The sequence below is a fragment of the Brassica oleracea genome, unplaced genomic scaffold, assembly GCF_000695525.1.
Source record: "Brassica oleracea var. oleracea cultivar TO1000 unplaced genomic scaffold, BOL UnpScaffold00758, whole genome shotgun sequence".
Classification (NCBI taxonomy): Eukaryota; Viridiplantae; Streptophyta; class Magnoliopsida; order Brassicales; family Brassicaceae; genus Brassica; species Brassica oleracea.
The window spans coordinates 54724-68928 of NW_013617448.1; the positions used below are offsets into that span (position 1 = coordinate 54724).

General features: G+C 37.3%; 3 protein-coding genes across 4 annotated transcripts; 1 reads left to right on the top strand and 2 right to left on the bottom strand.

Moving 5' to 3' along the window:
- Positions 1 to 670: 670 nt before the first annotated feature.
- On the bottom strand, positions 671 to 2790 carry LOC106319995 (IRK-interacting protein). Its single transcript, XM_013758366.1, has 3 exons — positions 2490 to 2790; positions 1144 to 2220; positions 671 to 1071 (listed from the first exon to the last, which is right to left on the bottom strand). The coding sequence occupies exons 1-3, from the start codon at positions 2562 to 2564 to the stop codon at positions 775 to 777; spliced, it is 1449 nt and encodes a 482-aa protein (XP_013613820.1). The 5' UTR covers positions 2565 to 2790; the 3' UTR covers positions 671 to 774.
- A 3451-nt stretch (positions 2791 to 6241) lies between these two features.
- Positions 6242 to 7259, bottom strand: LOC106320006. 2 transcript variants are annotated; one of them, XM_013758375.1, is made up of 2 exons: positions 7168 to 7259; positions 6242 to 6998 (listed from the first exon to the last, which is right to left on the bottom strand). In XM_013758375.1, exons 1-2 carry the CDS (start codon positions 7174 to 7176, stop codon positions 6402 to 6404), a joined length of 606 nt encoding a protein of 201 aa, XP_013613829.1. In that variant the 5' UTR covers positions 7177 to 7259; the 3' UTR covers positions 6242 to 6401. The 2 variants fall into 2 exon arrangements, with proteins under 2 accessions (XP_013613829.1, XP_013613828.1); XM_013758374.1 differs by having other exon boundaries at positions 7117 to 7247.
- A 2171-nt stretch (positions 7260 to 9430) lies between these two features.
- Positions 9431 to 10221, top strand: LOC106320002 (probable calcium-binding protein CML13). Its single transcript, XM_013758372.1, has one exon. The coding sequence runs from the start codon at positions 9539 to 9541 to the stop codon at positions 9983 to 9985; it is 447 nt and encodes a 148-aa protein (XP_013613826.1). The 5' UTR covers positions 9431 to 9538; the 3' UTR covers positions 9986 to 10221.
- The last annotated feature ends 3984 nt before the right edge of the window (positions 10222 to 14205 follow it).

The following is a 14205-nucleotide window of genomic DNA, read 5'->3' on the forward strand; positions in this document are numbered from 1 at the left end:
TCATATGGATCATAGAAACAAGATCAATATTTTAAATCCATAGATTGTTTATAAGTTATGGATTCATATAGATCCTAGATTTGTTTCAGACATAATGGTGTTCTATAGATTTCAAGGTTTTGATTTGTTTACCTTTTTCACCACAAGAATCTGAGAGGACCACCGTGAGAGAGAGAGAGAGTTGGCCGGAATTTGAGAGAGAGAGGAGTTTTCCGGCGGAGAGAGAGAGGTGGCCTGGTGGAGAGGAGGCTGAGCGCCGGTGGAGCAAAGGCTGAGCACCGGAGGAGCTGGCCGGAAAGAGGATCGCCGGCTGAGAGAGATTTCTCAGGTGGAGAGCACAATCGTGCTGATAACGTGTTAGAAATATGAGAGAAGTGTTGCTTTGAAAGTTGTGTCTTTCTTATTAGCTCTCACTATCAATATATAGTGGAGGTTCATAAGGGTTTACACAAAAGAGAGAATCTACACATTTAATACATTTGACTACAAATATCTAGACTTGGTCAAAGCTCATAAATGCTCCGGTTGAATGAGTCTTCATCTTGACTAGTCTTGGTCGGATGTAGACAGACCGGAGACGGGTGTAGACGGACCGGATAGTCGGGTCAGATATAAACCTCCTTAATGGTTAATGGCAATCCACATATCCATATCATGGATTTATAACACATTACCAGTTTTAAAATCTTCTCTTGCAAAAATCATTCCATATTTTAATTACATGCTCACAAAACAAAAACCAAACCAATTTTATAAACTCCTTGATCGATGTAATTAACCATCTAATGGGCTACAAACGCTTATCAAACTCCTGTCGTTTTCTACTACTACTTCCTCGCCGTTGCCGCAATGCTTGCAAACCACCTTGCACTTAACCACACTACCATACACATAAAATCCAGGTTGAACCATAGCTCGAACCAAATCCTTAAACCGGTCACCACCTGTTTCCTCCATGTAAACCGGATCAAACCGGTCGTCTTTCTCCACGCGGAATATTTGCAACCCCGGGTTCACCGAGTTTGCTAATAGATGAACCAACCAAACACTCTTGGAAGCACCAAAAAACGCCTACAAATTAACAAAATCCCGGTTCAGTTGGTTTTCGATTAACCAAATTAATCCATATAAAACCGTCTTCACCTGTAAAAGCGGTTCAGGCCAGGCCCGGTTCCAGCAAAGCATCGAAACGACGTCGCTCATTTTCCGGTCACAGAATTGGCTAAACTCCTCGGAGAAATGCTTCGTTCCTCTGCTCAAGACCTCGTCCCACGTGAGCTCCGTCAAGACGTTGAACGAGGCGTAGTTGGACTCGCAGCGATCGATCGGGTTTAAAATCCGGGTCGACCCGGTTCTCTGAAACCCGGGAGCTTCGAAGTCCTCGAAGAAGGCTCTGCTCAGAATCGCTTCGAGGTAAAGGATCAAGCTTTTTGGGGATTTCGAAAAAGAGTTGGTCTTTACGTCGAAAGGTTGGAGGAGGAGAGAGAGTCGCTCGTAGACTTTCCCACCGACGGTTCGTAGCTGCGAGGCGAGAGCTCTGCTTAACGCTCTGATCGAAGTTCGAGATTCCGACACTGAGACGAGGAACTGCTGGATGATCTTGTCGTTGATTCCATCTTTTTGAAACAGAGTACTCTGTTTCTTGTTGTTACTACACTCGTTGAGGCCTGACTTGAGGTTATGGCAGTAAACCTCGAGCTTGTTGAGTTTCTTCTCGAGCTCCGACATGGAAGTTTTCAACTTTGAAGCTTCTGTGACGGCGTCTTCTTTCTTTTTGGTGGCTTGTATTAGTTTATGAGAAAGCTCCGCCGCGGCTAACCGCCACTGCTCTTCTCTTGAAGCATCGGCGGCGGAGGAGGATGAGGAGGAAGAGAGTTTGGGGCTTTTACGAGTGAGGGATTGGAAGATGGATTTGATTATGAGGTTGGGGCTATAGATGAAGGAAGCGTTGTTGTTGTGGCTTTCGAGAGGCACGACGGAGAATTTTTCGCGGTGAGAGTGGTGGGGACGACAGTTGTTGCATGAGACGGAGCCTCCTCCGTCTTCGTTGTTGTCGTCCTCGTGTCGTTTTTTGTTTTTGGGTTTTCCGTTGTGGTGGAGAGTCGTTAGAGTGTGTTTGTGGTGGCGGCTTGGAGTGGCGGAAGAACCACCGTTGCTGCTTGGTGTTGCTCTGTTTTTGAATCGTTCTTCGTGGAGGTCCTCTTCTTCGCATTCAGGAATCTGCGAGAGCATATAAAGTTATGATTTTTCTTTCATTTATTCAGTGAAAATCATACCAAAACAAGAAACAGAATATCTCTTGATTTTAAGAATTTGTAAAGACAGAATCATACGATATGAGAGATTTTTTTGTTCAAAGGTTGTTTTTTTTTTGGTCAGAGCAAAAGACAGAACAAAACTAGTTTGAGGTATGTGTTTCTTTGTCTGTGTTGACTAATTTCTTGCTTTTTACAAGGAAACAAACATGAGGGTATTGAGTTCTGACTTACAGGAGTGAAGTGGAGGGCTTGGTGAAGAGATAGAACAGGGGATTTGGAAGGAGAAGATGAAGACGAGGGAGCCATTCTTTTTCTCCCCTTGCTCTCTCTTTTGTTTGCTTTTAATTAATATCCCACTTTTATAATGTACACACACTATCTCATGATAATAGAATCTATTATCAAGTCCATTTGCTAAGAAAAAAAAAAGTGGTGCTAGAATCATAGTAGAATGATGATCTTGTTTCTTTTGGTTTTGTGTCGATAGGCTTGGTTGAATTTTAAATTTGTTTCCATCTTTGGTTCAAGCTAAATCCAAGATGAAGACTACGTTCCATTAGACATGTTGTATTGATAATGTATTCTCTTGTTCTAACATATTATTTCTTTGTATTCAATATTAGAGTGACAGACAAAAAAATATCCCCTATTATTCAACTTTAGTTGCACACATCGATCAGCCAAATTCTTTTTATACAAATAGTTCAAGACTATAAAGCTCTATGTTTCATTAGCGTTTATTCTTTTCATTCTCTTCATTTTTGCGAACGAGTTTAATTTGTTTAGTTAGTTAGGCCTGTTTTCATAAACACTTATTCTAGTGTTACTTTCATGTATATTTTTCCTTTTTGCCAACACTTTCAATTTTATAAGTCAAAATTATAAGTCAAAAAAAAAAAAAAAAAAAATTATGTAGGCTTACGTGTGTATGTGTTTATATGAAATGTAATGATGACAGTTTCCTTAGATATGTAAAGAAAAGGGTTGTTTGAATTTCTCTCATTTCATTTTCAGTGACGGGATTCTCGTCAGGTTGTGATCATATCTTCTGAAACAAACCAGAGAGTTTTGCTAAAAGCTAGTATTTGCGGAAGTAACAAAAGAACAAATACATTGATGGTTTTCGTTCAAAAAATAATAAAATACATTGTTGTGTTTAAGGGAAAAAAAGCATCTTTATCCAAGGATACTAGAGGAGTTTTTAGCGTGTGGATCCCGTGTATGACCCACTTTTTTTAAAGAAATCGGTTATCAAAACTAGGCCTGGACATAAAATCTAGAACCCGAAATCCGAACCGAACCCGAACCGAAAAATCCGATCCGTTATCCGACCCGAAACGTAAAAATACCCGAACGGGTTTTGTAGGGTGGTACAAAAAATATCCGAACCCGAAGTGTTATTAACCGAACCCGAACGGGTAACCCGAAAAATCCGAAATTAATAGTCAATATAAATATTTTGAAATATATATAAGTATTCCAATTATTAAATTCAATATTTGTGGTAATATTATATATAATAATAAATATTAAAATTCTAATAAATGCTTTAAGTACACAATTAGTTATAAATAAATATTTTATAATTTGCTCGTTGAAATAAAAAGTCTACTTTCTATAAGGCAATACATATTGTTTACAAATGATGTTTGTTTTCATGCTTGATTTAACATTTTATTGTTATTTTATCAATTTTATATGTGATAGATTAATTTTTATTTAATTTAAATGTTGTTCTTTATGTTTTACTTCAAAAATTTTGTTTTTTACTTTGGTTATATCCGAACCGAACCGATATAACCCGAATCCGTACGATATATGATTACTTTATGGGTTTTATGATGCAATACAATTTTGAACAGAACCCGAATTGTTATTATCCGAACCCGACTCGTACTAATAAAATTTTAGTATGGGACTTAGAAGCGTAAACCCGAAAATCCGAAAACCCGAAAAACTCGACCCGAATGCCAACGGATACCCGAACGCCCAGGCCTAATCAAAACTACCAAATAGTAGTCGATCTTTAAGGGTTTTTTACACTGTTCGCGGGTTCCACTGACACGTCTGAGATAATGATGCTCTAAGATCTGCATCCTGAATTTGCTCAGAGAACTTTGATTTATTTTCACGTCTTGGTAAACATATACGTGTAATCATACAAGATACCAATAAATCTATACGACATACACGTAGGTACGTATTTACGGGTATAATACAATCACCGTCAGAGAAAAAAAAAGAGTGATACACATTTTTTTTTGTCTTTTTCAATCTTTTCATTTTTTCATATGAAGTGACAAAATTTTGCTCTATTCAATAAATGCAGTTTCCGTTACATATGGATTTATTGTTTGTATTCTGCTACTTCTTCCATTAAAATCCACCCGTATATTAGCTCATAGTGGAAACTACAAAACAAATTAGTTCAATAGAAATAGTTTGAATCCTATCTCCAGCATCAAAATCCTTGGCTGATTGTTTTTCGTAAATAAAAATTTTAAATAGGCACTTCAATAATTCAGTAGATCTCATGAATGTGAAAGACGGTATCGACATCAGTTTGCTCAAAATGAGATATATGAAAGTCTGTATTTACTGTTTGTTGCTTTAGCAATAAATATTAGGAGTAGGGGGAATTGTCACATTAAATACTGAGTGAGAAGAGAGCATCAAATGCATATCCAACTACCTCATTTATGAGATCGGTTGATACACGTTACCAAACAGCACATCATTTGGCCAATGACTTGATAGATGGGTGTGCCTTACTCATTGGTCTCCAGCTCCTAACTTAAATTCTCATTCTGTATTTCACGTGATTATGGTTTTGAAGTTAATAACTAAGCATGAGAATTGAGATGACCAGAGAATACTAGAGCATGAGAGAGTGAGATCGTCCATAAACTAATAAATTTTGAAGGGTTTCTGGTTTTGGGCTCAGCTGACTTTTGCATGACATGTCCATATTCATTGGTTGGATCATGTGCACGTGACGCCATTTTAATTTTTTTTTAATAAGTGAGATAAATATCACTGGTCGCATTTACGGGTCAGAGGGCTCAGGTTCCGGACTGCCCAACACCGCAGGGAACTTTGGATTACGACAAAAGGCAATCGTCATCTGTTTTTCGCCTATGTTGTATTTTCCCACACGTACATTTTCAGTCATCAAACCTTCCTTTTCTTCACTTTTGAATTTAATTGATTTTTTTTTAAATTTGAGCAAAACCAAATGATATCCACCAAAGCCTCTTTTGATTTAACTAGTTGGATTTTAGATTAATCATATCAGGCTCTAATATTTGATCAGTTGGGTTTTGGTCCAAGTACAACCAAAACATATGTTTTACAAAACTTCTACTTTTCAATTAACCGGACATTGATATTAGGAGCCTTGAAATATTAAACCGGAAACAAGTCGTTTAATTTTCCTCTTCTAAGAGTCATGTGTTCTCTAACGTGATGGGCTCAAGCAATCCTAAAGAACTGTTCTTGAGCTCAATATTAATACCTTCAGTGATAATTGTGCTTGTATACATGAGTAGATGAGTATTCTTCAATAGTCGTTCTAAATAAATGTTCTTTGACCCAATGGATCATCTTCTGATAAGTCTGAAGCTCATCACAGGAAACGCACTAGTGGAATATTATCCACTCTCCTTGTACTTCGTCACATGATGATACCTATATAGTAGCAGAAAATGAAATTGTGAAATAAGCAAGATTTACAGATTTGTTTACTCTCTTAATTAAACAATGCAACATTTTGTTGTGTACAAACACGTAAAAGACATAAACACTTAGAAAAATATATGCAAATACATGTTTACGATTTGTATATTGATTATGCGAAAAAATAATTTATAACTCTTTAAACCTGTATTTATACAATCTCAAAATTTGGAATTCATTTTTCTTTTAGGAAGATCTAAGCCAAATGAATATGTCTTTTTACTACTGCACATAGATTTAATTCCCTCTAAAGTCAACACATTCTCATATTATCAGTTGTAGCTGATATCTAAGACAAGTATGATACAATATCAATTATCAACTATGGAATCTTATGATCCTATGTACAAAAAGTAAAATACAATAATCCAAATAAACATTTCTCACATTTTTCTGTCTCTTGACTTTCTAAATACTAAATACATGTTCTTCTCCTGAACTCGGATCAACATGTGTGATCCATCTTCTCTTCTTGCTCTCAGTCTTCCCAGAGTTCCTTGCCGCCACATAAGCTATCTCAATACCTCCAGTGACCGGAAGAGTCACCTTTCTAACAACGGTCCGGTCTCTTAAACCCCTTGTCCAGCTAAAACCCGAAGCATTTCTCGAGTACCCGTTTCTACAAACCACAACAGCTCCACTGCTTCCAAACGCAGCGTTCCTCAACGCAGCCGCTGCAAACTCCTTGTTCCGCCAATCCACGACCAAGAAATCTATTCCTTGTATCTCCTTCATCGCGCTTTGAGGTTCTTCAGCGATGATCGTCTCTGGTAAGTTCAGGGGAGATGAATGTTCTTGAATGGCTTGGAGATAAGCAGATTCTGATAACGTGTTTTGTACGATGCATATGTGTTTCGCGTTTGCGTGTCGGCTCGCGACGTTTAAGCCAACACTCGAGGCTATTGCGTCTCCGTATGACCAAGTTTCCACGATCAGCTTCGCGTTCCATCCGGCTGCCATCGCCGATATTAGCTCCGCCGCGTCAGGCGTTTCAAGATTCTCGCACTGAAGAAAAAAAAACCAAAACAGAAATGAAAAAGATCATTACAAGAGCGACTCACGACACGATGCTTGTGAATGATGAAGAAGACAGTTTCTACCGGAAAACAATAAACTTAATTACAGATTTAACGGTGTCTAAGTAAGCCTTAGATGCAGTCTCAGGAGACCAAACCAGTTTCATTTTCTTCTACTTTCTATTGTCTCTTGGGTTCCTCGTGTTGCTTGGGGTTTAGTTTACTGAGGTTGCTTGTATAAAACACTTTGACAACAAGGAAAGTCTCGTTTCGTTTTTTTATTGGTAGATATTTATATATGGCCCATGTATTTTAGCTTTGATTTAAGATTTAGCCCTAATACTACTGAATTTAATGATGACAAAAAACTACTGAATTTAATCAAATCACATTCAGATTTAATTGTTTACTTATTATCCTTTTCTTTGAAGAACGTAACAATAAAATCGCAAAATGAAATATAGATAACTGAGATAGATAGAGTATAACAATCATGAAATTGTGGTATAAAGGTAAGATTTAGAAACTGTGTAGTTTTAATTATTTTTTGAGTTATTCCAGGGTTCCCCCTAGGGTGAATCTAGAGGTGAGTAAACCTAGAAAATGTTCACCAACCAATAGGATTTTATTATTTCAAATTTGATATCTTTTAAAAAAAGAAACAAAATATTGGCAAGTTATATTATGTTTTTAAAATAAAAAAGTAAAAAAATAGTAGTTACAGAAAAAAGAATTTAAAAAAAATCTTTTTAACGTCGTCAGCAAAACAGCAAACCCTAATCCTTAATCCCTAAACCCTAAACCATAAATCCTAAACCCTAAACCCTTGGGTAAACCCTAAACCCTTGGATAAATCCTAAACTCTAAATAAAAACACTAAATCCTAAAACTCTAAACCCTAAACCCTAAATCCTAAACCCGAAACCCTTGAGTGTTTTAGTGTTTAGTGATTTTGATTTAAAGTTTAAGATTTATCCTAGAGTTTAGGGTTTACCCAAGAGTTTAGGGTTTAGGGTTTCAGATTTAAAGTTTATGGATTAGGATTCAGGGTTTAATGTTTTGCTGAGGACATTAAAAATATTTTTTTTTGTAATTACTACTATTTTTTATTTATTTATTTTTACATTTTAATTTTTAAAAAATAATATAATTTTGATAATATTTTGTTTTCTTTTTTAAAAGATATCGAATTTGAAATAATAAAATCCTATTGGTTGGTGAATTTAGAGGGTCCTAGGGTGAACCAAGAATAAGTCTTATTTTTTTCTACCTTCTAAAGATAGGGTTGTGTTTCTAGATCTCTCGACGTTGATATTACTATTCCAGTGGATTCAGACGTGTAAGCTGTAGATTTGGATTATCGTAACGAGATTTAGTTAAACTACTTTATAATTAGTCCACGTGATTAATGTATGATGTTTGATATTACATGCATGAATCTGTATAACAGTCCTTCTCCATAATAAAGGTGAAATCTTACGTCAAGATAAATTGTTATCTAAATGATTTAAGTTATGCGCAATTGAATTAATGATCATTAAAATACTTTGAATAATCTGCCTCTCATTGATCGCTGATAAGGAGTGTTGGATACTTTTTCCATCCAGGGATAATGGAGATTGACAAGGATAATGCAAAAAATTCAAACAACTGAAACACAATTTCAAAGCACACTAAAGAACGATAAAGTATAGAACTCAAACATGTGAATATTATTCAAGTGGAAGGTGGCTTTTAAATCACATGATGGTATGATTTGCTATATACATTGATGGTGACCAATGCATTTAGCCAAATTGTCTTTGTGCCCCATAAATCCAAGTCAGTGGAACAAATACAAACTTTTTATAATTCCTATGTCACTTTGACAATGACTCTATAGGCCATGGTTTAAGGAGAATATTAGGTCATGTTGATTTCTCTTTACCCCCACTTTCTCACTTAATCATTAAATGTATGGTGGACTTAAACATTCTAAGCAATTGGTTTTTCTAACACGTTTCAACATTCATAAATAGTAAAATCCAATTTCTTCGATCTGTTAAAATTTAACTTTCAGACAAGAAAGAAGATGACGAAATGAAGCACATAATCAAATTAGATACATGTGTATCCACTTAAACATCTAGTTTTATTCATTTAACATTTGAGATGCCCATTAAGAATAAAAAAACATTACTAAGGAATCGTGATACAAGTGGTGTATGTTCACCACTTCACCTAGACTTATGCAAATCGAGCTCAAGAGTAGCTAACATTTTGATTTGATGTTGAAACTCTACACTCTTATCTACACTTAACAAAAAGTTTAAGAAATGTTAAGTAAATAAAATGGGCCAGGCTTCAAAGGGCCAGAGCTAAATGGGCCTCAGATCTAGATATTTCGAATCGACACTTGTTCCGTTTTAAAAGTCGCAAACTGCCACCACACACTCCGATCTCAATCTTCGCTGTACAGAAAAAAAAAAAAACCAAATCAAAGGAGAGAAATCCCGACCCGGAATCCGACCCGAAAACCCGGAATACACAATGGGCAAGGATGGCTTGAGCGACGACCAGGTCTCCTCAATGAAGGAAGCCTTCACGCTCTTCGACACCGACGGCGACGGCAAAATCGCGCCCTCCGAGCTCGGGATCCTGATGCGATCCCTCGGCGGGAACCCGACCCAGGCCCAGCTGAAATCCATAACCGACTCCGAGAGCCTCACCTCCCCCTTCGATTTCGAGAGGTTCCTCGATCTGATGGCGAAGCACCTGAAGACGGAGCCGTTCGATCGCCAGCTCCGAGATGCGTTCAAGGTGCTCGACAAGGAAGGGAGTGGGTTCGTGGCGGTGGCGGATCTGAGGCATATATTGACGAGTATCGGGGAGAAGCTGGAGGGGAATGAGTTCGATGAGTGGATCAAGGAGGTGGATGTTGGATCCGATGGGAAGATTAGGTATGAGGATTTTATTGCGAGGATGGTTGCTAAGTAGTGAGATCTTGTTTGTTTGTTTGTTCCTTTTGTTTTGGAATGTTACTAACTTTTTTATTGTTTGTTTCGTTTGTTATGGAGATGTTTTGTGTGGTGGTGATTCCGTTGAAGTTTTTAATCTTTATGCGTTTGTAGTTTGTTGGTTTTTGGATCAATGAATGTAATTGAGTCCAAATGTGTTTACTTCTTGGCTCCTTTTAATCTCGATTCATGAACTTGGTTTCATGTTCTGCATCACACTGTTGTGTTGGTTGTTGATCTTATACGTTTTGGTATCCTTCACTTGGTGTGGAAGACTTGAATTTTAATCATGTGGTGTTGGATTATCCTAATCTTGTAAAATGAATCAGATTAGAAGTTCCGCATCAGAGCAATTTTGAAACAGCTTATGCTCTGACATTGTAGTTTCCTAGTTTTTGTCTTGGCCCTGGGTTCTTGACTCCGAGTCTGCCTCTGATTCTTGTTAATTGTTATGGTAGGTCTGTTATATAGATGGTATGGCAAAACATTACTTTTAAACCTGCAATCATGTGAGTTTCAAAATTTGATTTGATGGATGCATACTTTTGCATGACTGCATGTTCTAATAATATACACAGTCCAGTATCTGGTGTTTGTTTACGTTAGCTAACGAATTTTATTTGGATGTTCTGAAAAATATGTCACAATTGTTATATTGTCTTGGAATCTTGTGTGTACAGAACAACTAGTTTTAGTCAACTCGTATCTAAATTTGATTTGATTATGTGTTCCAAGCAAGCACGAGTTGATTATTATTTCAATTCACCGGAATAACAGTTTTTATGATCATTGTAAATCATTTATAACAAAAACAAACAAAAGTAACTTCCACTTCTAGACACATCAATTTGGATAAACTAGGCCTGAGCATTTTACCCGGATCCGAAGATTCGAACCGGAACCGACCCGAAAATACAGGTTCGGATTCGGGTCCATGCTAAGTACCTATTGGGTCTTTTTTTTGGGACCCGCGGGTCTAGGTTCGGGTCCGGGTCCTACCCGAGACCCGTTCGGGTACCCGAAGTACCCGCAAATAATTGTACATACTAGGTATATTTGGGTGATTGAGTATATTTTTGGTATTTTGGATTTTTTTAAAGTTTCGGGTTTGGATTTTCGGGTATAATTGTAGGTTTTGGGTGAAATTTTAGATTTTTAGAAAATATAATTTGGGTATTTAGGTAAAATTCGGGTATGTTATGGGTTTTCGGGTATGATTTTGGATAAATTTTTGGGTATTTTTGCGGTTCTTCGAGTATTTTTAGAGTTTTCGGGTCCAGTTCGGGAATTTCGGGTCTATTTCGGATCCTAAATCCCCGAACCGATCCGGATCCGAAATATACCCAACAATTTTGGGTATTCTACGGGTATTGAAATTATATACCCGAACCGACCCGGATCCGACAAGATCCGACCCAGAACCGACCCGAAAAGTTATAGGTACCTATATGGGTCTAAATTGATAGGACCCGAAGGATCCGGACCCGACAATATCCGACCCGAACCCGACCCGAAGACCCGGATGCCCAGGCCTAGGATAAACCTTGACTTAACACGCAAAACTAGGAACCGGGGAAATAAAACAATGATGGAATTGGTTTTTGTAGTCTCAGCCAAACCTCTCAAGAATACAATTTTTGATGGTTGACGTCATATATAGTCACATGAGAGTTCAAGGACTCAAGGGAATCTACTCAAGACTAAGACCATCCGCAGCGGCGGATCTTGCGCGGTTCGTGGGTTCGGGATCATAGGCCCGTTGTATTAAAATAAAAGAGAAAATGGGTTTAAACCCGTGAGCCGGCTTTTCCGCGTGAGCCCGTATGATACGGGTTCATGACACGCGTCGACGAGGGAGAGGCTACGCGAGCTCGCGTGTTGAGTGAGAAAAAAAGGGTTTCGCGTTGGATATCTCATTTTCCCTTCTCTCTTCGTTACCTAGGGTTTCTCCGTCTCTGAGGCGATTCTCTGTGCGACTCGATACCCGTCGATTTTGTCGATCAAATCACCGTCGGAATCACTCGTAGAAGATCTGAGGTGAGTCTCCACCACTCCGACGGTTTGATTCATTCGATCTGGGGTCGAGAGGTCGAGAGCTTTCTAGGTTAAGGGAAATCGATTTGGGAGTTTCGTCAGGGTTACAAATCGAAAAGGGGGTTTTGATTTATTGGTTAAAATCGACATGGTTGTTCGTTTTAGGGTTCATTTATCTAGGATTTTAATTCGATTTGGGGGTTTCGTATTAGGGTTCCAAATCCAGAAGGGGGATTCGATTTCTTGGTTAAAATCAACAAGCTTGTTCGTTATAGGGTTCAATTAAATATTAAAAAGACAAAAATCGACAAGTTAATTTGAATTTTTTAAAAAAAAGTTTAAATATTATTATTTTAGTCTTATGAACTCTTTCTTCAGGTTCACCAATGCAGAAAAAGACAAATACAGGTTCATAACTATTCATGAACCCACAAAAAAATATTAAAAAAATCATGTGAACCCCAAGGAGGAGTTCACCAATGCTCATGCTCTAAACACACAAAAACCAAGAGAATGATACTTTCCTTATATAGGGAAACAACTTTTAAGGGTTATTGGTTGTTGTATTTTAATGGATTTAAAAATCCGAACTAAATCTAGTGTTATTGGTTCTATGATTTTCAAATCTGTATTAAAATCATGTGTTATTGGTTTAATGATTCATAAATTCTGTATCAAATCAAGTGTTATTTAATAGTACGGATTTACTAATATATTTGATTTTATAATGGATTTGAATGAATTTGTTTAGATTTTTTAGTTAAAAATACAAAGACTCAAATCCGAGAGAAAACTTCCGGATTTACATATTTTACTTGGATTTATAAATACTATATGGATTTCTAAATCAATCAAAATATATAAACCAATAACACCTGACATTCGTTCAAGATTCAAGATGAGGTTATGAACCCCTGAAGTTTTGTTTGGGCCATAGTATAACGGGCCCTGTACCATCATCTCGATTCTCGAGGTTAAGCTAGAGAGGCTTGGGATAGAATCGAATCCTCGGCGGAAGAGAAGATAAGAAATTACATAGTGATGATGAATATAAACTAGTATCCTCGCAGGTACTTCTGTTGCTTTAACAGTTGTCGTTTTAGTTTCCATTGCGGATCGAATGTGTGTTGTGTTGATATTCCATTGGAATGCCGAATGGATTAGTGAGTCTTATCTTTTCATACATCGCTAGTTATTTTTTACTTAATTCGAATTTGCTTATTGCTCTGTAATACTATGTTCTCCCTGTTTTGTGCAGTGATGGGAGGTTGTTTCTACTTCTCAGTGTCATTATGTGTATCAGTTTTGTCGAATGGTTATATATTCTCGTCAAAGATGGATTCGAGATTATGCGTCTGTAGGTATGGGTGGGGTGGCAAAATCACACCTTTCACGCAGATCAACAATAGAGTGTTGTGAGACAGATGCCGGATTTATAAGGTTGAAGTAGGATTTTGCCTACTCCTCCCATACCATACAATTCCCTTAGTCCTGAATCCATCTCTGATGGGTAACTACTGGAAGTCCAAAGCTGAGAAAGCTCTCTGCACTTTGTTTGTTGCCTTCACTCAGCTTCAGCCAACTCATACGTGAACTCTGAATTGGTATGTTTCTATACCTTTTACCACTTTCTCTATATGTTTTTGATCATTTCTTTGATCTTTCTCTGTCTCTTCTGTTTCACATTTTCTGAATTATTAATGTGAGCTGGATAGTATTTGGATGTTTATCCACAGGAAAATGATTTTCATCGAGTTGCCAATTTTTTGTGAAAATATTTTTGAAATGCGATATGGATAGTTAAACTATAGAATCTATAATATAATGAGTCACTTGCATCATTCCTGAGTCGACACGTCAGCGGTCTGTGGGTCTCACTTTTTAAAAGTGTGAAAAAATGTCAAAATTGTGGCTTGAACCCGGGTTATTGAGATATAAACACCACCATTTATAGCACTAAACTAAAGGATACTTTGTACATTGATGGCCGAAACTAATATATATTTATGATAGGAAAGTTTACTCTGTACACGTATGATTTCGGTTTAAGTTCCATAAAAAGCCCAAGTCGGGTGTAAGGCCATTTGGCCAATGTTTAGTTATATGGCCTATTTTGAAAAAAAAGTATGACGTTTTATGTTTTTGTCAAGGAAAGTGTGCCGTTTT